Source organism: Solea solea, chromosome 20, assembly GCF_958295425.1.
Source record: "Solea solea chromosome 20, fSolSol10.1, whole genome shotgun sequence".
In the NCBI taxonomy this organism is placed as follows: domain Eukaryota; kingdom Metazoa; phylum Chordata; class Actinopteri; order Pleuronectiformes; family Soleidae; genus Solea; species Solea solea.
In genome coordinates, this window is record NC_081153.1 from 11,571,125 (window position 1) to 11,596,094 (window position 24,970).

Consider the following 24,970-nt stretch of genomic DNA (forward strand, 5'->3'; position numbering starts at 1 on the left):
AGAGAGAGAGAGAGAGAATTTCTTTGTTAACAACCTATGATGTTATTTTATTTTTATTTTACTGTGTGAGTTATCTTGATCTAAACCATGTGTTTATGTTTGCTTGGGGAGGTGTGTTTCACCCGTCATGATGACCCACACATAACTTCAGGAGGCCTAAAAACATTCTCACTTTCTATTGGACGGGCAATACGTGCTAAATGGCTGAGCAATGCATGAGTTTTCATATTTATAGGAAGTGTTCAACAGTTTGTCTGGAAGTGGTTGACGATTCATATTCCAAATGGATTGCAGATGCTGAAGCAGATTTAAGCGGGTACACACATTGTCACTCAATACCAAATCAAGTCACACGTACCACAAAGAAAAAAAAAATCCACATCCACCTTCATTTACTGAGGTGTTTACTCACAAGAATCCATGAGAAACAAACCCCAAAACTCACTGTGTAGAGCCGATCAATTATGTAGCAAATATTGTGTTCATATTAGCATCTTTTCAGTTGCAGCGACACACTCATTAAAGCAAGCACCTCTTCCAAACGCTCCACTGCCTGAGAACATTTTTCTGGCTGTCTGAACAGGAGTCTTTTCTCTCTTTCTTTTTCTTTTTTTTTTTGCTGACTCACTGCATTCTCTTCTTAAAGAGTGCTGTCCATCTTTCTGTCGTCTCTGCTCTTCCCACTGACCAGACACAAAACACACACACTCCGGAAACCTCTGGAAATCCTGGGTGACTTCGTCAGCCCTTACCTCACCTGAGTGACAACATATTTCCCTTCGGACAGAGGATGTTCCCAACAGGTTGAAAATCTGACTCTGATTTAGAGACTTGCCTTGAGCACATCAGCAAACATTACCGGAGATGGAGTGAATAAAACACAGAAAAAGAAAGAAACTAAGAAACAGTTGATGAAGTAAAGTGGAGGTGGAAGGAAAGGATGCAATACTCAATAAGTGCAGGTCAGGACCAGGTTGTGCATTGGGCTTTACTGTCACAGCCTGCCTTTCGACATTTGTTTCCCATAAAGGCCACATGGTAATATTTAGCTGGCTTAAAGCAGATTGGAGTGCATTGTCTCGGGCCCACAACATTTGCTACTTGTTTTCCAGGTCTGCCCATTTTCTAAAAATATACAATTAGCTACAATAAGTGATATTAGAATAATTAGAATAATCTTGTCTGCCTCCATCTTACTCTCTCCCTCTTGTCCTTTTCTGTTACACAGGAAACACAACAATCATGTCAAAATAAATGACAATGAAAAGACAAGGCGCAGGTTTGCCACTAAACAATGTGATATGAGTGAGTGCAAAGAGAAAAGAGATAAAAGGTAAAAACCAATACACAAAAACAGCATCTTCAAAAGCAATTCCTCGTGCTTCATAGAGAATCTTAGGTGCCTCTGCAAGAACTCGTGTTTTTTTTTCGTCTAATGTTTTCATTCTGCAACAACATCTGCAAACTTGGGAACTGAAATCACAGATGCGCAGGTTATGAGAAATCCTAACAGAGCATTAGGTTTGTTTGTAGCCTTAATACTTCTTTAATGGATAAAACAATCAACATATACTGTTGGCAGACATACTGGGAGACGTTTAAGGTTTGGGGAAACAGAAAATAACCTACAGTATGTGGGTGTTTGGACGAGGTTCCTCCAGTGTGTATTAACATCTATTTTTGAGTACTCTGTAAGTAATAAAGTCGTCCTCACTTTGGCTTCCATGTATTGTATGTGTGCATACCCGTGTGTTGCTGCTGTCAAGTCAAATTCTTGTGAACATATGGCAAAGTGATACAGGTTTTCACAAATGCACAAACCCATCTGTCCATTCACCGTCAACTGCCAAGTCATCTACATTTGAGCTTCTTCCGCACAGAAACTAAATCCTGAGGCTCTTTAAATCCACCATCCAAATCACAGGTCTACAGGGTGCATAGATTCCGTATTTAAACTTAACGTGTCAGGAAATCCACTGGGGAAAAAACCACTGGGCTCATTGTATGCTTACAGCCTGTGTGATGCTTCCCAAATGTTATCCTTTTAAATGAACACTCCCTTAGACAGAATAATTCAGAGGCTTAAAGTAGTGTCTAATACTAAGAAAACTCATCCTAATAAATTTTTCCACTGAACTGAAGAAGTGTAGAAGCTGCACTTGCATCGGGCATACATTATTCAGCGACCGCAAATTGTCTGTTGCTTCCTAAATAACAATCTCAATTTAAGTTATCAGCATCTCTAGTCACTCCTCTCACAGATAAGATGTCGTATTTCTATTACAATATTCATCTTGGACACAAAGTACATAACTCTGTATAAGCCACATAATGAACTAGGGAACAAATGCAGCCTCCAGCTAAAGAACATAATGTAAACAGCAACCTCTAGTGGCTGCTGGGAGAACATGATATAATGCTGTAAAAAGCAGCAATGGGTCGATGTAATGGCAGCTATAAAAGAGGATGTTTTGAGTGTGATGGCTTCCAGCAACTAATAGCTGACCGATTTTCTCAAAAGGAAATCCCCATCTGACAATTTTAGACACTGTTTTGATACACGGGCAGGAAACTGCTTTGTGTTCCTTTCGTATCCAGATGTTTGCCTTTTAAACGGGGCCAGGAACGTATGTTTACATATAGGTTTGTGTACAGCCAACCTAAATGAGAAGTTGCGTCCATTACATCTGGGCGGTGTTAAGACCTTCACAGGTGTGACAACCAGAACACCCAAACACACACAGATTAATCTAATGTACCCTGAAGAAACATAAGAGACAAATTAGGTCTGTTAATGTTTGTCTTTGCCGAGTGCCTGCAGTACTCCAAAGGGATAACACTCACACAGCAGACTGAAGTAGAACTGACAAGGTGGCGCAGAGGACACATGGTATATGCATGTGTGTGTGTGTGTGTGTGTGTGTGTAGTCCACCAACAGGAATTGTTTTTAAGTCCACAACTTTCACAAACCAAAGCGGAAAAGTATCACATCAAATATGAAGAATTTATTTGACGTATGCATCTACATAAATTAACATGCCAGACAACTGGCAGCGATATAGATTGTGATTTCATTTAAAAAAAGAAGACGGGGGAAGAAAAAAAAAAAAAGTCAAACATTACAAGTTAGGGCTTTCCACCACAAAGACAGACAACAGCCGACACATGGTCAAGTGAATACATCCATCTTTTGACACGGCAGGATGTAAATTAGAACATCAAATGAAAAACAAGTGACTTCCCATGTGGGATGGTGACAGATAAATGGTCCGTAACATTCTATTACCCCTCTACATCGCCTGCTGTCATAAGGGAGAAAGTCTCAAATTGGACCACGGATACAGAAAAAAAACATTATGTCATCCATAAAATATGTAAAGTAGAGCCATGTTATGATTTTGTGTTGTGTGTACAGTGTTTCGTTTCTCTGGGATGAATCTCAATAGTCTCTTCTGACTCCTGGCATTCTTCTTGCAACAACAAAGAAAGAATGAGAGATGAAGATACTTGAAATTGGGGAGTGTCATAATATCAAACTTGATTCCTTCCTTTTAATGTGAGAGCTACAACTCTCACACTATGCAGAATTTTAAAAGGAACCAAGTTAAGATACTGTTGAAATGTGCCACTCAGCTTGATGTTTTGAGCTTGGTTTATTCATCCTTTCAGTCTGTAAGTGAATGTGTTCCTTGAATAACTTCTCCTTCATTACCATTACTCGTCTCCCGCTGGGAGATTCTCTTCAATCCTTTTAATAAACTTCATGCGGATTTCTGTAACGTTGTCTCCTCTCAGAGTGTCCTGGGCAAATCTCACATCCACCGCCATCTGGACCTGAAACCGATTCATCACCACATCAACAACACTGACAAAAACTTGCACAGAAACTTCTGTCCTCATTTATTGCCGTTCATGTTCGTGTAAGTGACTTTACCATCTCCAGAGCTCCTCTGAGAACTCCACACAGCAGGTTGGAGTAAATCAGCGTGTTGTGGTTATCTGGCAGCTCCACAAAATCTACCAATGGGTTATTCTCTAAGATGAGGGAAAATTCATCTCCTGCCGGACTCCAGTTGGTCACACTGGGCGTGATTCCCAGGTACATCTTAAAGGCAACCTAACACACATGCCACAAAATAAAGAGGAGTGTATACAACATAAAACAGTGCAGTGCAACTACAATTTTAGATATTTCTTCAGCAACTTTTTAAAAATACGATTTAATGTACATTCTAATATTTAATATAATTAAAAAAAATAACAGTAGCTACAGATTTGCCGATTACTCAAACACATTAAAATGACCTAAAGGATAATTCTTTGTCCTCTGAATTAAACGTTATTTTTCGGCTCAGGGTGGAAATACAGATCTGCTCTGTCGTCCTTACGTTAATTCACATTAAGGGTCATCACCTTACTTGTGAAGCAGTTGCAGGATGCCTTTAGTCTATATTAGAATACAAACAGTATAATCTGTACACACCTTTCTGGTAACTGTGGTCTGTTGCTCCTGTTTTTCTTCAGCACTTTGTCACATGAGGGACGCCAAAGTTGATCATGCCGTTAGAAATCATATTTGCATTGAGCAAGCAAGCGAGCACGTAAGCATAACTTCCAGCTAAACCACTTCAATCGATTACAATATGATGTGGCACTGGGTAGATTTTGAATTGCTCACCCAGTATTCCAGCGATGAATTAGAAAATAATATTTTGAAACAAAGACAACAGAAAATTCATGAAACTATCCAGGTACCTTAGAAAATCTGTTCTTAATTAAATAACAGACCTATTCCGTGTATATTTCACAGAACAATAACTGATTTGGTGATTTCAGAGCTTGGCAACAGATCATGTGATATTCTGAGGCAAAGCCATTATTGTGTCTTCCCATAGTTCTCCGCCATTTACAGACATCACCCTCCACATCACGACCATGAGCCAGTTCCGTGGGCTAGTTTAGGGTTACATCTGTGCTATGGCTGACCAGGTGAGCAGCAGCAGCAACTAGAAAACAGCTGGTGTGCTGAACACGTGATCAAGCCTTTGGGCATCCTGCGTTTTTCCATCTTTCCATACCACGGATAAGGAAGATGAAGTATGACATATTACCATCATAATGAGTCTTGTTGTTTTCAGACCATAAATAAAAGGACAAAGATGATGAAGCACAAAAGGGATATCACAGCACAATTCCTGAATATGAGATTATATTCCTTCTACATGTAAGCAAATCCTCACCTGCCGAGTACAATGGTAATAATATCAAGACAAAGAGGAATGTGATCTTGGACTCACATTTAGGAAAATGCTCATCTGCTTGGCCCCAATCATTATTTTTCCCTCCTCCCACTACCACCATTGTTCTCTGCTTTCTCTGATCATTTTTGGGTGTTATTCAGCTCTATAATCTGTCATTTATGTCCTGCCTCATTCTGTCATTTCAATCTTGAGAGAAATCCATGGTCACACTCTGATTGGTCTGGACCTTGCAAATATCAAGTACCTTAGCAATGACATCGGCTGTTTCCCGGAAATCCTGACACCTGCCGATGGTGGAGCGTGCCAGGAAGTCTTCAATGAGACGTACTCCGATGTTATAACCCCTAAGAAACAGACAAAGACAGATGGAGAGAAAAAGAGGGATATAAGTCATTCTGCCTCTTCTTCATCTTAACAGGATACTGCATCATTAACAAGTAATGGCAGTAGTAAACCAAGTAAATTGTGGTTCATACACTACAAAATGATGAAAATTATGATTGGAGGTCAACACATCCTAACTGCCATCCTGATCCAAACATGGTCTATGTCTGTTCACTTGCTTGGCAACTGGGAGAGTGGGCAGTGCAGACTCACTGCCTTTGTCTGGTAAGACAAGCCTCATCTCACAGAGCTTAATGTTGCTGGACAACCAGAAAAAAGGCAAAGTACATCCAGTCCAAAGTACCTGACGTGTCAACAGATCAGTGTATTTGAATCTTATTGTGTTGGAACACTGTGTCTATTATGGCATTCCAGAGGCATTTCTGCTCTCTCAAACACACATATCAGTTTTCTACTCTCCAAGCTCTGGGAAATTATGAGTCCTGGAGAACTTCTGACGCATCGAAATAAAATAAATCTGCAGGAATTAAAATCTCATTACTGTGATCTCTTGGGTTTCTGTTTGTGCCAAAGTATGTCCTGAACAGATAATCTGTGACCATCAAAGAAATAAAAAAATAGAAAAATTCTTACTTTTTCAGTTGTTCTTTTTCAACTTGTTTTTGTTAGAGCCAGGTTTTGGCTTTACCTAGGATTAGTCAGCACTTTTTTAAGAGAAATATCAAGTTTTCTTTTGCTAACTGAGGTGGCCTGGGTTTGTCCTATAAGCAATATTGCCTCTGATTATAAACTGATTAACATGACTGAAGAGAGAGTGGGAACATCCTTTAGGAACACAATTGAAGGACATACTTACATCTTGTCCAGTTGTTTATTGACTTCCTCGTCATTCTCATAGTCTTTACAAAGCTGAGTGACCAGGGCCCCATAAGTCAGTGTGAACAGCTCAGAGTTCTGAAAGCAAAACAGCAAAAAAAATGCCCAAAATTTAAGAAATGCCCTCAACTTTCATTTTACAAAACCAAGCCATGTGCATGCTGAACACACTTAGTTATAGTGATAGTGGACAGTGAACAATAATTGTTGGTTTAAAGTAATTACAACTAGGTTCACATATGTTAGCAGCGTCACATCTTGTGCTGCCAGCTTTGGGTATGTAACATACTCTAGCTGCTTTCAGATATGTATTGAACTCCCAATATCCTCTGTAGATTGTCATGTGAGTTCAAAGGTCTGCACAAGTTTCTAGGGAGATTCCTCCTGACAGCTCCCTAGTTTAATCTCTGGATTATGTCAGCCTGAGCTCATGTGAGAATGCAGCAGGAGAAACTCTGGACAACCCACAGTGAGTGAATGGGCAACATTCCTGCCTCCTACTCCTATTAGATGTGTAAACACATTTCCCATTGCGTTTGTCATGTGTGAGCAGTAAATCTCTCAGATATTATCTGGGGTTCACGTCTGAATATGACTTCTGATTTTTGCCAAAGGTTCCATTAAATCCCATTATGGACAGCTCCTGGTGCTGAAATTACAAGTACTAATTAACTATAAATATAATATTGAAACTACATGCACTCCATATATGTGATGTGTAATGGTTTTCATTACAAAGGTATGTCCTCACTGCAACTGCAAAAATAGGACCAAAGCTAATGAAACTGCTTATTCAAAAAAAGTTGCCCCCATATTAACACAGTAAAAGATATTCTTGTCATGACATGGACGGTAATGAATAATTCATGTCGCTTTTCAACGTTTCCTTAAACAGTGTTAAAAATTATTTTTGGAAAATCCTACAGCATAGTTAAGCTCTCATTTCTGTTATAATTGCCTGTTGTCTGCAATTATTTAGTTGTTGACAGGTACATACACAAACAACTACAAAAGATAGACATCGCCAGTATTGTTGCACAACAACTTAAATACTTATTCGGCTGTTCCAAATGTGTTCTTTGTAATTCTAACTTGTTCAAAAAGTCTCAAACTAACAGCTCATCGTTCGAGAGGCTAGCTACGTTTAGCATGTTGCTAATGAGGCTAGCCAGATTGAGCGAGTGTCAATGCCACAGGAGCCGCCTACCATCTTCTTGCTGTCAGATGTGCGGTTGGATTGCCGAGACATTGTGGACGGTGTTACGGACTTTCACGGGAGGCGACTCGATATTAATCCTTTATTTATTTGATTCTGGCTAACCAGCTAGTTCCGTAATCGCCGGTACAGTCACTCTCTTCCGCCAACGTCAAGTTAGCTAGACTATTCACTTCCGGTGTCGCTGTACGTTAAAATAATAAGATGAAGATTCGAAGGGGTGACACAAAGCACGGATATAAAGATAATAGTACACAACTTTTAAAGTTGTGGAAAAAAACATCGTGCTCTTTGACAGCGTTTTCTTGTTGTACTATAAATATGTTGATAGTTTTATTTTGAAGGATAGGTAATTTTATTTCCGGAAAAAACCTCAGAACATTTTCCTTAGCGTGATGTTGTTCTTCAGTCAGCTGCCGTTTTTTTCCAAGTAGGTCCAGCTGCAGACCCGCAGACCACTCAACGAAACGCCCCTTTACTCAACGAAACGCCCCTTCACTCAACGAAACGCCCCTTTACTCAACGAAACGCCCCTTCACACTACACGACACTCTGATTGGCTCTCAAGAGACTGCGTCTGAAACGTGATGACGTTTACTAACGTGATGACGTTTACTAACGTGATAACGTCTTCTTTTATTGAAACTTTATTTACACACGCGTATTTCACAGACACTTGTTGACAAGAGACTTTTATCCCGGTGTGCGACAGGAATAGAGAAGAATAAATACTCGTGTTGACTTTTATGAACACAGAAATGTACTTTCTGTGAAATTTGTGAATAATTAATGTCACTTTGTAAAGTATGAAATGTTATAGCCAAACTGCTAAAATATATAAATGCCGATTGGAAAAGTTCTTTGAACATCACGTTTACACAATATAGTATCACGTTTTTGTGATATAATTATCACGTTTATACAATATAATATCACGTTTATGTGATATAATTATCACGTTTATACAATATAATTATCACGTTTATACAATATAATATCACGTTTATACAATATAATATCACAAATTCCACTTTGAACACACACTTTGAATAATTTCATTTGTTTTTGCAAACTTCCAACATCATGGCAACCTGTATGTTACAAAAAGGTGTGTTTAATATAGGCCTACATTTATTGAATGTCTTATTAGTCTGTAGTTTGACATGTTGTTCAACTGGACAGAACAACAATTAGAACTAATAAAAGTCTACTTGATCAGGTTTTTAACCTGAAAGAAACCCTCCTAAAATTCTGTGCTGGTGTGGTCCAGGTGGTGGTGGTAGACAGAAGTTAAGTAGACAAGATCTGCTGAGTATGTCATTAAGGAGATGTTACCTATTTCCAGGAAGATATGTTAAACATTGGTATCTGAATCAAACCCAGCCAGTTGGACATCAGTAGGTCTTTTGATGAAAGTAAAACAAATGCACTGAAACCCTTGATTCTGCACAGAAAGTTGTATAACTTTCAAATCCATGTAATGAATACAAGTGATGAATGATATATTTTCTTTATTTTATACACAACAGACTATCCAGCAGACACATTCACTACCCAGGGATTACAGGCGCCTGAGGAATTCCTCACACTCCAAGGCTTTCTTGTAATTGCTCAGGAAGCTATCCAGGTTCTGCCTCGCTTTTGAGGAAATGTGGCTCTGAAGCTGTTCCCCAAGCTGGGTTATCTCGCTGACAAGACAAAATGATATAGCAAAATAATTAAGTCGTTAAAGACACTCAAATACATAATAAGATATAAACTGAAAACCTAAACTATCCGGCTTACCTTGAGTCAAACTCTGTGCCACGCATGTACATCTCCTTGGCTTTGTCCAGGGAGATGGAGTGAACAGCTCCGAGGGCGTATACTGTTGCCTGTGGCATGAAGATTAAGATTTAAGATTGTGTTAGACAGTGACCATGTGTTAAAAGGAGACAGACATATGCAGTCACATAAAACATGTAGTCTACAAATCAGTGTCAGTGTCTGAGATCTCACCTCTGGCAAAAGTACATCCATTACGAATGCCACTGGATCTGCAGACTTCTTGTCTGTCTCAGTACGTTCGAGTACTTCAGACAAGAAGTGCATGACTTTGTCCACTTGTTCATCATCTTCAAAAAGAAGGATGACCCTGTCCTGTTTCTTGGCCCAAGGAGACACCGTGTTGCCTGTGATGATGTTCTATAAAAATTGTTTAGGATTTTAGTTTGGGTATTCATATACAAATACACAAACACCACACTAAATGCCATTGTCACTCACTTTAAGGTGTTGCAGCATGCCCTGATCCTCTGTGATTACACTGGTTAACAGACAACATGCCTCGCGTCGCTTCTGTTGGGCTTGTTGGGCCCTTTCCTAAAATTAAATTACACATAATATGCAACACTGAATACATGTGATTAAGAACTTTGAATAAGACATTTTCTTTCCCTGATTATTTGCACTTCCTCTGATAAGAGGTGTCATCCTGGCTGGCAACTTGTTTGGCCACAGTAACATCACTGCCCTAAATGGATATACAGATAAGCCTGTCTGAGAGGCAAATTGTTACATTACTTCTGAGAACAATCATTATTATCAGGGGCATCTATAAAAATGCAGGAATCTTGAAACTTTTTCTCAATATCTAAATTCTCAACAAGAGTGAAAATAAAATACACATTGACTTAAGATTCTACACACATGAAGTACAGTACACATAGATGAAATGGCTCCAGCATTAGTTTACTTTACTTTACTTATTTTGAGTTTCTGATACTCAAATGGATGAGTTGAATAGTTTGATGGTCACAGTTATCCATGGTCAGGACAAACAGAAATAACATCACATTTAATAATACATAAGGCTCATGGGGAAATTAAAGCCTTTCAGCGTTGAAATGAAAAAATATTTGATCATTTAGGACTTACCACCGTACTCCACCATTGACCTTTGGTGTCCCTGCAGATGAGCCACAAGCTTTGCATAGCTCCCCTTTTTTGTGCAGATCAGTGTCCGAGTCGCATCTTCTCAGCTCAGGGTCTGCTCCTTTACTGAACGTAGTGTTGCTCTATAAGAAAAAATGTAAATTAAAATTGTATTTTGTATTTTTAACATGGAAACATTTTTAATCCAGAATCAAGTAGTAAAGAACTGGACTGCATTTGCCTTTAAGACTTTCCCTGTCCTAAAATATATGCAGGCTAACTGAAATAAATCAAATCAAATGACACTGTTGACTGTGATTCAACAGAACTTCTAATTTCTAAACATGAAAAATATTATTCATCATTAAATCTTTTATCTTAACAATTGTTCAACTGAGGTCACACGTTTTCAAATTAGCAAAGCTGTGTGCAACTTGTCAGAGTCATTTAAAGATTAAAAAACAGATAAATACTAATATATAGAGATCATATAGTTTATCTTATACGTTTCTTGGTTGAAAATGAGACAATGTTATATTGTCAATGTTATAACCTGTACATATAAATAAAAGAAAAAAAGGAAAAAAAAGAAAAAAAGGGAGAAAATCGCTGCGTCTTGCTTGCTGTTACAATCGCTATCGTTACAGCATGCAGACATTACTGGTTAATAAACCGCACTTAATTGATTTAATGGATACAAATAATGACTATTCATCCAGTGTTCAATATCTAAATGTGTTTTTTATCTATTCTTACCTTTTCCTCCGTTATTTTCCCGTGTTTTAACCGTGTTACTTTTTCGGGTTCTCTCTTCATACTCGGTCAACGTAAACTTCATCACGTTTCAGACGCAGTCTCTTGAGAGCCAATCAGAGTGTCGGGTAGTGTGAGGGGGTGTTTCGTTGAGTGTGAGGAGGCGTTTCGTTGAGTAAAGGGGCGTTTCGTTGAGTGAAGGGGCGTTTCGTTGAGTAAAGGGGCGTTTCGTTGAGTGGTCTGCGGGTCTGCAGCTAGACCCTTCTCTTTTTTTCCGGTGTCTCGACTACTGACAGCTTGTCTTGTCGCCATCTAGCGTCTTGGAGGGAAACATAAGAAGACATCATTATTATTATTAGCTTTATTTATCACAATTGACCACAAGATGACAGTATATATTATATATTGACAAGGGGATGGATGGCTTTATAAAGCAGGTTATTGTAGCTTTAACATTATGTTTATTTATAGAGAGTGTGTGTGTGTGTGTGAGAGAGAGAGAGAGAGAGCGCGCGCAGTAGGACTCATCAATAAAGTTAACATCATATTTTCACTCTGAACAGTCACGTGGTCTTTTCCTCCACCTCTGCTGGTTGGCTGAGAGACAGTCATCCCATCGTGGTGAAACAAACACGCTGCTCTCCACACACACACGCACACACACTAAGGAGGAAGAGTGACAAAGCGCATAGCATCTACACACACAAACACACACGCGCTCTCTCACACACACTGCCTTCATTTTGTAATCTAGGAGGCTATTTACCAAAAGCCGGCTCGGCTCGGACAGTGGGCGCTGTGGAGGAGGCGGTGGACCGGTGCAATGATGACGGGCAAATCTGTGAAAGACGTTGACAGATACCAGGCTGTCCTCAACTCTCTACTCGCGCTGGACGAGAATAAATTTTGCGCGGACTGCGAATCAAAAGGTGGGTCGTTCTTCAGTCCTGTGTCAGTGTCTGTGCGTGGAGAACAGCCTGTGTTTGTGTGTGTGTGTGAATGGAACCCTCTTTCTCATTTACTACGCTACAAAATGCGGCATTCATCAGTTGTCGGTCAATTACATTGTAGTGTGCTGCAATAAGACCCGGGGACAGCATCCGCTCAAGGCTGAAGCATGGCTTGCTGCTGCTGCTGCTACATCATGCCATGCTCCACCAACATTCTCTGATCAATAGTGAGGAATATCTTATTATTATTAGAAGGATCTAGAGATCAATTTAATATAATAATATAAATATTATTGGGACACTTTGCAAGACCTTATATGTTTGCAGAACCAATGGAATTAACAAAGGTGGACACAGACATGGACCCACGTGTTGACATAGAGAGGGACTCACAGGTTGTCGCAGAGATGGACCCATGGGTTGACACAGAGGCTGACAAAGACATGGACACCCATGTTGACTTGGAGAAACACATGTTGACTCAGAGTTTGAAAAAGAGATGGACACACAGGTTGACAAACACATGGACACACAGGTTGACCCGGAGATGGACAAATTGACTCAGAGGTGGAAAGGGAGACACCAGCCTCACTGAACAGACTGTCCCTACAGGCCTAGAATGGAGTATGATAAAGGAAAAAGGAAAGAAAAAAAAAAAATGAATGAGTGAATGTAGTACCGTCGCTGCTGTATCACATATTTTTGTGCACATAAATGGTTTGTATTTATACAGCACTTTTCTAGTCTGGATGAACGCTCAAAGCTGCTTTGCCAATCACCCATTCACTCACACAGCACATCATTCATACCCATTGAAACACACACACACACTGTCGTCAGGAGCAACGTGGGGTCAAGTGTTTTTGCCAAATCATGCAGACGAGCAGAGCCGGGGGAATCGAACCCCCCAATTGTTTCCAGTTGAAAGACGACTTGCTTGACCTCTGAGCTACCGCCGCTACAGTCCATAATATGATGCCAGCATGTGTAGCAGACCAGCTTCCATTCTCCAGTGATGGCACTCAAAGAACATAAATCCCTACAAGCTGTCATAACGTGATAATAGCTTATGGAAACCTTAGGTATAATAGAATTAGAATACAATTAAGAAGCATCACTGTGTTTAACAGGGAGATGTGATGTAAGATAAGATGACTCACACACAGACAGAGAGAGAAAGAGACACAGACAGGTGGACAGAGATGATTTTGGAGTGTATCTCAGTCACACCTTGTAATCTGTACGTCTGCATTCTCATTCATGACGAAACAGATACATAGGGAAATAGGGAAGATGATATGTCATGTACCTTTACTGATATGGGAGACTGAAACAGCTAAGTCATAGTGTGTGAGGTTTAGCTTTGGAGGACAGTACTTCACTACGTCGTCGTTGTTGTTGTTTGATTCCAACTGCTCTCACTCATGTTGCATGGGCCTCATATCAGATCGAGACAACCTGAAATGACACAAATCCGATTTGACAATCACATTTCTTGTCCACACAGCCCTGAAAATAAATCTGAGTCACTTCAACATTCAGGTGTTCTTTCAGCATCTCTCTTTATTTGATCTCTCTTGACGGCTTTGTTTCGCTGTGTCTGCATTCCTGTATCTCTTTCACGTCCTTAAGCTGCCAAATGTAGGGGAAAAAAAGTGAGCTGCGATGCTGATGGAGCATCACTAAATATTTCATACGAGCCAATGAGCAGGTCAAGTACTGTTTAGAAAAAGAAAAGACAAGAAAATATGACGGTACTTCTTTTTTCTCCAGACCAGAAACCTGAATACATAACATTAAATAACACATTTGCTAATCCGGCCCAGTCATATATTAAGATTCTTTGTTTGCTCTTTAGACACGTTTTCTTTTTTCTTTTAAAAATATAAAATGTCATAGTTCCAGAGGGAAAGGACAGAAGTGTGACTGCCTTTAAGAATGAGTCCTGAATATCTTGTTCCAAGTAGCATGAATCACTATTTGGCCGGCGCCATGTTGATGTTTAGCTGTCAATCACACTGGTGTCCATTCATATATATGCTCTATACTTTGTCATCTACTTTCTTCTAAATGTGAACATGTCTTATACTCTCTGTTCTGCATTTACTACAATTCTTTTTTTTATTTTTTTTATTTTTTTACTACAATTCTACCGTACAGTGGTTTTATACCAACACGCTCTCATTTCCCACCTTGTTCCTTGTAAAAAAAAATAGTGTTGCATAAGGTATGAAAGGAGATACTTCACCTCCAACCTGATTAGCACATTTTTCTTGAATGTGTTGAAGTGTTACGCTTCTGTGCATCTCAGTCACAATAACACACACACACACACACATTGCCGCAAATGGACTCACACACACACACACACACATGCTCAAATGCATGTGCATGCATGTGTCTTTCCATCTCTCAGAGTCTCAGAGCTTCTGGGCCATATGGTCCATGATGAGGTTTGGTCTAATCTTGTTTGCTCGGACAGAGCCTGCTGCACGTTTATCACCTTCCTCCCTCTGGGTGAGCGAAGAGGAAGTGGTGAGATGTATGGAGTAAAGACTATTCTTACACCAGCTCGTGAAAGAAAGAAAGAAAGAAAGAAAGAGAATACAAAAACACACAAAGGCTATTAGGGGTTGTTCTACTCACAATGTAAAACCACAACAATCTCGGCACTTTACTGTCCTCTGAACCACATGGCTTTCTTTCTTTGTAAATTCTCAACACTCAACGGGCATTAATGAGCAGATGGGGGCGGGAGAGAGGGTGAGGCAAGTGTATAATGTAGTCAACACTCTCACCTCTGGCTTTAGTCTCAAGGGGCTGTGTGTTTGTGTGTCCATGTGTGTGTGTGTGTGTGTGTGTGTGTGCTCGCCTGCATAAAAGCCTGCCTTCTTTTATTGTCTCCTTTCATTGTACTTGTGTTTACGTACATACTGGGCCACGGTTACCGTGGAGATATCACCTGGCGATGTCATGCCTTATCCCTCCACCGCAGCCCTCCCCTCCCCTCCCCTCCCACCCCATAATGTCCTCCAATCAGGAGCCAGGAAGGATTTTATTTTGAAATGAGGAGGTAATTGGCTTTTGGCGTCCGTCTACTTGGCACAGAGTTCAAAGTCACACAATGCCACCCCATAGACGCGGTGCCACGGTGATACAGTGCACAGTATATCACAGTGGACACTGTCTGGGTCCCTGGGCCAATTAAACTGATTGGTCACTTAAAAAAAAAACACTCTGCACATTATTCCTGGAATATTTGTATCATTCCAGATTGATAATAAAGCATCAGCTTGAAATATTGAAGCATTTAAATGGGGCACAAGTGTCTACAATAACGTATAAAACATGCAAACAGGGAGACAGGATCACACATCCAACTGTATCCGCTTGTCAGAATAAGACGAGAGGTGGACAAAACACCAGGAGCAGAAGGTGATAACGTCTTATACAGCCTAAAAACCAAATCCCAATATTTTAGAAAGCAGTTCTATGAGGAGATTATGGATTCTCTCCTACACTCATGTTTATGATACTCACTTTATTTAAGGCCAGGTGGAAGTTTCTGGAGTTATTCCATACATTTTGGACTAAACGGACTGAATCTGAATATTCATTCCAACAGATATATAACCCAGGACTAAGTGGAAGTGTATAGCTCTACATTTAAGTTAACACTGTATGTGGTTGTGTGTGTGTGCAGTGTGTGAAGTAGAAAGCTGTGCTATAATACACCAGTGAATAAACAGAAAACACACACATTACAGAAATAATCCTAATACCCAAAATCAGTCATAGAATAAACCGAACTACAGTATAGAAGGAAGTAGGGAGGAGGCGATATACGACACTCGGTGTCTGTATCTGGTCGAAATGACTGGATCGGATGTAAAAATGTAAATAAAAATCAGCAGCAGCATTTTAGATGAGTCATGTTGTGGGCTTTTTCTTTCTTGGTTATGGGAGAAGAATATTTGTGACACAGCTGGAGGGTTATGTTTTTGTTGAAATGGCACAAACGTGTTGTTAACAGCTTCAGGACTGATATCGGTACATACTCTATACACTAAAACAAAAAAAACATGTCTTAAAAAGACTGTAAACCTACACAGTGATTCAGTGTCCCACTCATTTTTTGATGTATTATCCAGTCAACCTCAGTGACTCACCTGCAGGATCACAGTCATGGGTTGTGACGCTCACATTGTAACACGCAGATGGTGGGTGTGTATTAGTAAATTATCCATACGGGTCCATCTGTTTAGCTCAGACTGAGACTGGGTCACTGGGGGGCCTCTGGGTCTTTGGACTGATGGGCGTGTGGATGGTACATCTCTACAGTATACTCATGTTTGTGTGGTGGTGGTGTGGGAGGGTGCTGTAGAATCCACTGAGGGTGACTGAGCCTCCGTGGGATTAAGCAGGTGCACGAGAGAGAGCATCCTTGTGGGATGTAGGCTAATGAGCTGTATCAAGCACGTGTGTGTGTGTGTGTGTGTGTGTGTGTCAAATGTGTTCGGTGCACTTGTGAAGTGTGTATCAGACAAAATAGTCATGGTGGTGTGGGTATAATCACATGTCATTTCAAAGTTGTCATCATAGAACAAAACAACAAAATGAATCATGACTGTTGTGGTAGGGTAATAATCCCTCCAAAATGTGTGTCAAAATATCATTTTAGATGTCTTATTCTTAAGCCTGAAGGGAACAGTGTTTGTCACAGATCTGCACAAATCACACAGTAATCATTTTAAATATTTTTACTTTTTTTTTTGAATGAAAATGAGAACAATGATGTCAAAATCACAGTTCCCTGTGATATCGCGCATCATATCGCATTTCCTGTCAGATTTGTTTGTTCAGCCTTAATGGCAGTGACTTGTTATTATTATTATTTCAGCATGCAAAAGCATTTAGCTGTAATTGCTGGCACCACAGGGCTTAAACAGATTCCAATAACGTCTGTGTCTGACCCCGGGCACGTAAGCCGAAGTCTGCTGCCGCTGCGTGAGTTCGCTCGGCTCCACAGAGAGAAAACAGTCAAGGGCCCGGTTATGGATATGAAGTACCAAACATTGATAAGCACTTAAACCTTGAATAGAACAGGAACAGTCAAAGCAGAGCTGCACAATTTACTTTAATAGCTGAATTACCTCTTCAAGCCAAAAACCAAGATCTGTTGTTCACGTTGCCTTGGTGATTTCAATGCTGTGCTCTCTCCACACAGATTAGTCTCTTAACAAATATCCTGAATAACTAACTAACAGGAGTTACTTTTCTTCTGTGTGTGTGTGTCCTTTAGATGTTTCTGCTTCTGTTTCTTAGTCTTTTAAGGACTTGAGTAAATGAGGTGTCGCAATGTTTGCAACCGATTTGTATCTGTAACGGCCACGTTTGTGCCTCTACCTCGTAATAACCCTGTGTGCATCACAGCCGCTCGTCAGACAGCTGACGTCCACGATGTGATGACTCAGTTTTTCGCCCTGGTGGTCTGACCTAATAAATGAAGGCTGACTGATTCCGTCAAACCTTGAATATGTTGTTTGCCTGTGATGTGATGTGATCACAGAAAGGAAAGCAGAACTCGGCGATGGAGAAACATTCACTGAAACATAAACTCTGCAAGAGGCTGTTTCCCTTTTTAGATGTCTATCCCTCCTACTCTCTTCCTACTAAAATCTGTTTAAAGTACCTGAAGTGTGAACTGTTGCTGGACAGGCACGCTGCATCTATCGTTGGAACCAATGAGGCGAGTTTGAGGCGAGGTTTTTCACTTTGAATGTGTGATGCATAATGTGGGCATCGTTGAATTTAGCTGAAATATATTTTATTTTTGCTATGTCAGATTGGCACGGCACCCCCTGCGACCCTCATGTGGAGGATGAAGCGGTCGAAAAATATTGTAATAAAGTAATGGTGGACTAAACAACAGTTGAGTCAAGGAACAAAAGTACTTCTTGACATCTGACAATGTCAACATATTTTGTTTCAAGGTGCAACTCATATTTAATCATTTTAAACACAAGATTTTCACCGATTAGACTTAAGAGATAAAATAAAATTCGATTATATTTAACTTTTGTTCTCAGAACCATGAAGAAGTTACGTCCAAGTCTGATGTTGCCTCAGAAGAAGTATTTTTTTATGCCTATAAACATAAGCATAATCGAGATACAGACGGAGATGCAGTGACCAAACCTTGATTGTGTAATAGGAACACAAGGGGTCAGTTCGGCCTGAGTGAAAACTACACAATGATGTCTATACTCATGTCTATACTCATCTATATTTTATTCAGTGGATGCTAAAAAGTTTTTTTTTTAAAAAAGACTACAAAATTCAAACTTGACTAAAGTCAACAGGACAACCAAACAATATTTGAACACTATATGCAGCAATTCATGCAGAAAGAGAAAGGGTGGAGGGAGGAGAATTAGGACTGGGTGAGGGAGATATGGCCGGACTGAGGATAAGAGAAGGGAGGCAGCAGTGATGAATGAGAGAGATTAGAAATGGCGGCCAGGAAACAGAGCAGCATGAGAATAAAAATGAGGAGGAGAAGCTAATTGTTAGTGTTCAGGGAGTTCAACACAATTGATAATCTATGCTGTCTCTGTGCCACTTCCAATGTTTACAGCAGTTAAGCCGGCTTTGCTGGAGTAATTCCACTATTATTAGGCGGCGTGCTAATGCTCCAGGCAGACGGTCAGCATGATGGACATTGTCCATGTGGTGACACGCTGTTTATGTTGGCTGGTTTCTTTCTCCCAGTACTTTGATTTTCAAGCGTCAAGATGAAGCCCATAAAAATAGCTAATGGGAAGCTCATGAGAAATGACCTGCAGTCCACTGAGTTCCTGTTAATAATGCATATAGATTAATGGATTGCGTTAGCGTGCGTAGTCCGGGATGCAACCAAAGTAAGGGGCGATTATTCCACTCTGCAGCCAGAGTGGAATAAGAGTGTTTCCTGCAGCTGGCACAAAGAGGAAGGTTTTGCACGTTTTCTCCTCTGAAAGTCGGCTTCCTCTTACGTTTGCATAGAATGTTGTTGCATCGCAGTGACTTCAGCTGACAGGGGAGACAAACATGTGAGCAAAAGATGCTCTTCCACCTGGTGGTGTAAAAGACACAGCACATCAGAGTGTAGCAAGGTTGCACGCAACTACTTCAGCCAACTGGAGTGAGGCAAAGGAAGGGGGGGGGGGGAGCAGAAAGAGATGGGGAGGGAGACGAGTGTAAGAGAGAGGTAAGATCAAGATGGGAGAGAAGCTTGGGCATTCTCTTTGAAGCTGACTGTGCTCTCTTAAGAGGACGGTTGCATAATTTGAGCAGAAAAATACCCTGAGAACGTTGTTTCTATTCCCCCGCTCTCAGAGTTGCCTGTGTCGACAAAGATCCTGACAGATCTGCGGGTAGAAGGAAGCAAGAGCAACACTGTGTTATGCTGAAACCCAAAAGAGCTGGAGGCTGAAAGTGGCACATACATAAACAACTGCATCCATCTATAACACATACTGTGTGGCAGTAAGACGGACAAAGTGGATGACGACATCGCACCCACACACGCGCGGGCCTCGCGACAGAATGAGCAATCATCCCCGTACGTATCCAGGCTTGCGTGTGTCACTTTTAGTTATGTAGGCTAACTATCCCATTATGTGTCAGGACAGTGCATGGCCTACATGGGATTAGACGTATCCCCAGCTGAATCCAAACTCATAATTGAGGTTTCAGACTTGTCTCGCTTTAATAGGATCAAAATTAATCAGTTTTTTTTTTACACAGTGTTTCAGCCTCTCCAGGACATTCTCTCACCCTTTCTTGGTATTTAATCAGCACTCTCCAAAGATGCTGTCCCCTGAATACCAACTCACCTTCAATTTGTCTCTTGCCTTTCACCAGGTCCAAGATGGGCGTCCTGGAATCTGGGCATTTTCATCTGTATCCGATGTGCTGGGATCCATCGAAACCTGGGCGTTCACATCTCCAAGGTCAAATCCGTCAACCTGGATGAGTGGACACAGGAGCAGGTCCAGGTCAGTGGTCTCAGTACAGATGGCAGTCTTGTATAAAGTACCTCAAAGGGATACTTGGGTAAAAGTACAAGTATCTTACCAGAATATGACTTTGGTAGAAGTTGAAGTCACTTTTTTATAATATTACTGAAGTAAAAGTCTTAAAGTATGTGACTTTTATTTAACTTAAGTATGAAAAGTCATTTTCTGATATGAAATGTACTTAAGTTTTAGAAGTAAATGTATTTTTAAAAAAAGTGAGGAGATAGGATTGAGGCACGGTAGCTCAGTGGTAGGGCGAGTTGTCTTTCAACTGGAAGGTTGTGGGTTAAATTCCGGCCTCTGCTAGTCTCTGTGTCCTTGAGCAAGACACTTAACCCCATGTTGCAGCGTGGGAATGACAAAACTGTAATGTTCAGCAGCTCAAGTCTAGAAAAGCTCTATATAAATTCAGACCATTACCAACTCTTCTTCTTCTGATTGTATTTGGTAGTAACGAGTAACGAGGAAATGAAGTGGAGTAAAAGTAAAAGTCAAGTATTTTTAGTTAGGTACTTGTTATCAGAACGTGGCTCCACTTAAAGCTGTTGTGCGTAGTTTTGAATAGAACTTTTCTAACTGTGTCTTTCTAGGCATAATTGAGCAGAAAACAAAGCAGCATGTAACTTCAATACTTGTCTCTACTGTGTCACATAAATACAGTAGAGGGACTGGACACACATTAGTATGCTGCTTGTCTCGTCTGGGTCTCATCTGCACTGGGCTTCCCTGGGTGATAATATCCCACAGTCAGCTTCCTTCATTTACTCTTTTCTTTTCATGCACATTCGCCTTTTTTAATCAGCAGGAGTCCTCCGCTTTCTTTTTTAAACCACTAAATATTCAATGGGAATCGTGCGTTGAATGTTTCCTCTCTTTCGTCTGCAGTGCGTTCAGGAGATGGGAAACGCCAAAGCCAAGCGTCTCTACGAGGCTTTCTTACCCGAGTGCTTCCAGCGTCCCGAGACGGACCAGTCTACAGAGACCTTCATCAGGGACAAGTATGATAAGAAGAAGTACATGGATAAAGTCATCGACATCCAGATGCTCAGAGTGAGTCTGCGGCGCACACAAACACACAAACACACAGTGGGAGAGAGTGCAAAGCAAAGTGTTTCCTCTGTTTCAGAAAGAAAAGAGCTGTGACAACTTACCCAAGGAGCCCGTTGTGTTTGAGAAGATGAAATTGGTGAGTGCGTCCTCTGCGTGGTCCTCGCCCTGTCCGTTAAGCACGGGTGTTTGTGATAACATTAACGATGCAGATGTGGTTTATAAATCCTGTCCATTTTGTCTGTTGTGACAGAAAAAAGAGATCAGCCCCAAGACAGACTCTCAGACTGTTACAGACCTGCTCGAACTAGGTATTCTGCTTCAAACGCACACACACACACAGCATACCTTAACCATCACAACTAAATGCCTAGTCCAAACCTAAACCCACTTCTTACACTAAAACCAAGTTTTAAACCTCATGATATTAAGACCGTCTGGATTTATTTAGATTTTTTAGATGTGGAATTGTCAAAAAATGTTCAACGAGTGGAGTGTTTCTGCCCCTTTTTTCAACTGTTATTCAACCGTTCAAACGTGTGACGCCTGGTAAATCTCGTCTGTGATTGGACGCTCGTTCCATACTTGGCGCAAAGCTCTATTTCTCTGCTGCCATCCACCCATCCATCTTCTACCGCTTTATCCTGCGCCAATCTCAGCAGACATAGAAGGGGCGAAAGACGGGGTCACACCCTGGACAGATCGCCAGTCCATAGTTTTTTGAATTTTCTACATATCACAAACGTTCTAGGAGTTACAGTAATGAGAAGGTAACCGAGGGGTTAAAGTTGTGAGGACCAGCCAAAATGTCCTCACAAGACACACACACACACACGTAAACATTTCCACACAGGTCCAATGACGATCGCTGTATCTCAATCTTGAAAAGGGTTGGTTTATTCCTGAAACAACTATTATAACAATAATAATAGCCACGCTATGATCTGATCTCCCCTCCACATTAGACGCTCCTGCTCCAAGTCCTGCAGTGTCTAATGGTGGAGGAAGTGTTCCAGACAGTAATGAGAGCTCAGTGGTGCCACCTCTGGCACACTCCGCCCTGGATCTCTTCAGCTCTCTGCCAGCACCCGCCTCTGTGTCCTCCTCTAAAACCACAGTAAGAGACAGAACTCAGCACACACTGTGCTATTATTTTATGGAAAAGCGACACCTAAAGTAGTGATGTTTTTGTTTTATGATTTACCTTTTTCACTGTATCCTGACATCATCTCTTCTCTCTCACAGGCTGTTTCTAACTCTCTGCCTCAGAGCAGAGTGACTGCCTCTGTGCCTGAAAACCTCAGTCTGTTCTTGGATCCTGCACCCAAAGCAGAGGAGGGCACTGTCAAGAAACTGTCCAAGGACTCCATTCTGTCCCTGTATGCGTCCGCTCCCTCGGTGCACGCGAGCAGTATGGCGACTCATGGTCAGATTACATTCATTTACATAAGATGTACAGTCATTTTCCCTTAAAGCTGCATTAATGAAGGGTTGTTGTGATTATTGCTGGAGTTTTTGTTTTTTTTCCCCCCATTTTTTTTTTATAATAACCTTTCAGCATAATGTAAATCAAGTGTTCTGTCTGAGACAGAGAAACACTTCTGCACCTCCTCTGGGCTCAGTTTACAGCCTCACAAATAGATCTGTGGCATGATGCGGTTTTTTTGACCAATCAGATCACAGGGCAGCGCAGAGAGCGAGCAGGAGCTCTTATCGGCTGTTCCACGGCACTTAGGGCTGAACAATCTGGGTAAAATACATGATTGCAATCATGTTTTTTATGCATCTTGCTATTGTAATAATGGGCTTAAAACAAGATGGAGCATCACTACATGAGATACCATCTAAATATTAACTGCTATTATGCTTTCTTGTCTTTCTTTTTTTCCTCAGGGTTGTACATGAACCAAATGGGATACCCGACACACCCGTACGGGTCATACCATTCCTTAGCCCAGATGGGTGGAATGGGAGGTGCCATGGCGACATCACAGATGGCCATGATGGGACAGCAACAGAGTGGCATGATGGGAGTTCAACAGACTGGCGTTATGGGACAGCAGGGCGCACAGGGTGTCATGGCTCAGCCTGGCGGTGTTGTGGCGCCAGCGTACATGACGGGAATGACCCAGGGCATGATGGGACAGCAGCAGAGTGGCATGATGGGACAGCAGCAGGTCGGAGGCTTACCCACATTACCACATCCGCAGGTTTATGGAGCGCAGCAGGCCCAGCAGCCACAGTGGAACCTTTCTCAGGTGAGTCGCAAGCAAAACCTACACTACCGAGAGTTAGTGACGGATTTAAAGCTGTAGTGCGTAACTTTATGACATTCGTTGTCAGATGAGTTCACACAGCGCCGATGAACGGCCATTAAGAGACACAGAGACATGACTCCTTCAGTGTAGCGGTGTTTAGCCCTCTCGTGTTGCCCGGCCGGCATTCCCCACACTGCACACAGGAAGTGAAACGTTAATAGGTCAAGACAGATTCAAAGTGCGACTGAAAACACTGAGAACTCATGAAAGGTTTCAGAAGTGACTACTGCTGCGGGAAAATCCCACTCTTTTGATAAATGATTCGAAATGTTATGGAAATTGCAATACAGCCTGTGCAATATTTGTTATATATAATATATAAGCCAAAATGTGTGTCAAAATATCATTTTAGATGAATTCTTGTCCTGACCTATACACATCTAAATCTTTGTTTCTCACAGATATGCACAAATATCACACAGTAATCCTTTTAAATGTGTTTTTTAGAATTAAATTGAGAATAATGATGTAAAAATGCAATCGCAATTCCTGTAAAATAATCGCAATTATACACCATTTCTGTTTCTGTTCACTGGAGCATGATCACATCAACAACAACAAAAAAGTTAAAAAAATACTAGATTTTACCTCGAGTAATGTGCGTTTTCTGTCTCTCAGATGACTCAGCACATGGCCGGCATGAACCTCCACAACACCAACGGCACAGTGGGCTTCAGCGGTCAACACATGGGAGGTGCAGCTGCTCCCAGCTCAGTGCACATGTCAGCGCACATCTGGAAATGAACTTATCTGTCCGATAAGTGACAAGTTTCCACCAAGGACACGTTGAGTTGTAGGAATCTGTGGATTCGACTCTCCACGAGACGTTGTCTCATGTACAGGGAAGCACAGGATGAGAGGGAGACCGTGTGAAGAAGGATAGTTGGGGTGGGGGGGGGGGGGGAACCACTGCTACCTCTCTTTCTCTCTGCTCTCCGCTCACGCTTCCTCTTCTTCGTCTTCTTCTTCTACTCTCCTACGGCCATGTTTTTGCAGATTTCCATACTTGCCTTCAGAACATTTTTGGTTTGACGAGCCAGAGAACAGGGTTCAGAGGCCACATCTTCCTGTGAGCGAGAAAGTTATTGTTGGCTAAAAAATGGATGTCAACCTCCTTGAAAGAGTTGTTTTTGTTGTTTTTTTTAAAGAGAATTTCAATATTTCCTTTTCAAATCAATGGGCCCCTGATTTTACTAAGAGTTAGACATAGTAGATAAAAGATGTGTCCAA

The 24,970-nt window shown here is 41.1% G+C and overlaps 3 protein-coding genes and 1 long non-coding RNA gene across 4 annotated transcripts; 1 reads left to right on the forward strand and 3 right to left on the reverse strand.

Annotated features, from left to right (window-relative positions):
- Nucleotides 1-2,991: 2,991 nt before the first annotated feature.
- Nucleotides 2,992-7,869, reverse strand: trappc3 (trafficking protein particle complex subunit 3). The gene is made up of 5 exons (XM_058618400.1): nucleotides 7,691-7,869; nucleotides 6,464-6,561; nucleotides 5,507-5,606; nucleotides 3,936-4,118; nucleotides 2,992-3,835 (listed from the first exon to the last, which is right to left on the reverse strand). Exons 1-5 carry the CDS (start codon nucleotides 7,730-7,732, stop codon nucleotides 3,716-3,718), a joined length of 543 nt encoding a protein of 180 aa, XP_058474383.1. The 5' UTR covers nucleotides 7,733-7,869; the 3' UTR covers nucleotides 2,992-3,715.
- Nucleotides 7,870-9,193: 1,324 nt separating this feature from the next.
- LOC131447596 (PWWP domain-containing DNA repair factor 3A-like) lies at nucleotides 9,194-11,608 on the reverse strand. The gene is made up of 6 exons (XM_058619480.1): nucleotides 11,369-11,608; nucleotides 10,616-10,755; nucleotides 9,965-10,060; nucleotides 9,698-9,883; nucleotides 9,485-9,573; nucleotides 9,194-9,387 (listed from the first exon to the last, which is right to left on the reverse strand). Exons 2-6 carry the CDS (start codon nucleotides 10,670-10,672, stop codon nucleotides 9,261-9,263), a joined length of 555 nt encoding a protein of 184 aa, XP_058475463.1. The 5' UTR covers nucleotides 10,673-10,755; nucleotides 11,369-11,608; the 3' UTR covers nucleotides 9,194-9,260.
- Nucleotides 11,609-11,974: 366 nt separating this feature from the next.
- smap2 (small ArfGAP2) lies at nucleotides 11,975-24,612 on the forward strand. Its single transcript, XM_058620100.1, has 9 exons — nucleotides 11,975-12,294; nucleotides 20,221-20,354; nucleotides 21,261-21,425; nucleotides 21,502-21,561; nucleotides 21,676-21,733; nucleotides 22,388-22,539; nucleotides 22,668-22,848; nucleotides 23,316-23,680; nucleotides 24,359-24,612. Exons 1-9 carry the CDS (start codon nucleotides 12,189-12,191, stop codon nucleotides 24,482-24,484), a joined length of 1,347 nt encoding a protein of 448 aa, XP_058476083.1. The 5' UTR covers nucleotides 11,975-12,188; the 3' UTR covers nucleotides 24,485-24,612.
- On the reverse strand, nucleotides 13,057-21,681 carry LOC131447971 (uncharacterized). The gene is made up of 4 exons (XR_009234110.1): nucleotides 21,527-21,681; nucleotides 21,316-21,431; nucleotides 20,193-20,324; nucleotides 13,057-13,773 (listed from the first exon to the last, which is right to left on the reverse strand). It is a non-coding gene; the product is annotated as an uncharacterized LOC131447971 (long non-coding RNA).
- Nucleotides 24,613-24,970: the final 358 nt, after the last annotated feature.

Excerpts from the sequence above, each read along its gene's own strand:
- smap2 (XM_058620100.1), top strand. The coding sequence starts at position 12,189 with ATGATGACGGGCAAATCTGTGAAAGACGTTGACAGATACCAGGCTGTC. Across the intron at positions 12,295-20,220 it reads CGCGGACTGCGAATCAAAAG|GTCCAAGATGGGCGTCCTGG; the intron begins GTGGGTCGTTCT and ends GCCTTTCACCAG. Across the intron at positions 21,562-21,675 it reads TGTTTGAGAAGATGAAATTG|AAAAAAGAGATCAGCCCCAA; the intron begins GTGAGTGCGTCC and ends CTGTTGTGACAG.
- trappc3 (XM_058618400.1), bottom strand. The coding sequence starts at position 7,732 with ATGTCTCGGCAATCCAACCGCACATCTGACAGCAAGAAGATG. Across the intron at positions 5,607-6,463 it reads AATAAACAACTGGACAAGAT|GGGTTATAACATCGGAGTAC; the intron begins GTAAGTATGTCC and ends TCTGTTTCTTAG. Across the intron at positions 4,119-5,506 it reads CAGCCGATGTCATTGCTAAG|GTTGCCTTTAAGATGTACCT; the intron begins GTACTTGATATT and ends CATGTGTGTTAG.
- LOC131447596 (XM_058619480.1), bottom strand. The coding sequence starts at position 10,672 with ATGCAAAGCTTGTGGCTCATCTGCAGGGACACCAAAGGTCAATGGTGG. Across the intron at positions 9,884-9,964 it reads GCATGCTGCAACACCTTAAA|AACATCATCACAGGCAACAC; the intron begins GTGAGTGACAAT and ends CAATTTTTATAG. Across the intron at positions 9,574-9,697 it reads TGGATGTACTTTTGCCAGAG|GCAACAGTATACGCCCTCGG; the intron begins GTGAGATCTCAG and ends TTCATGCCACAG.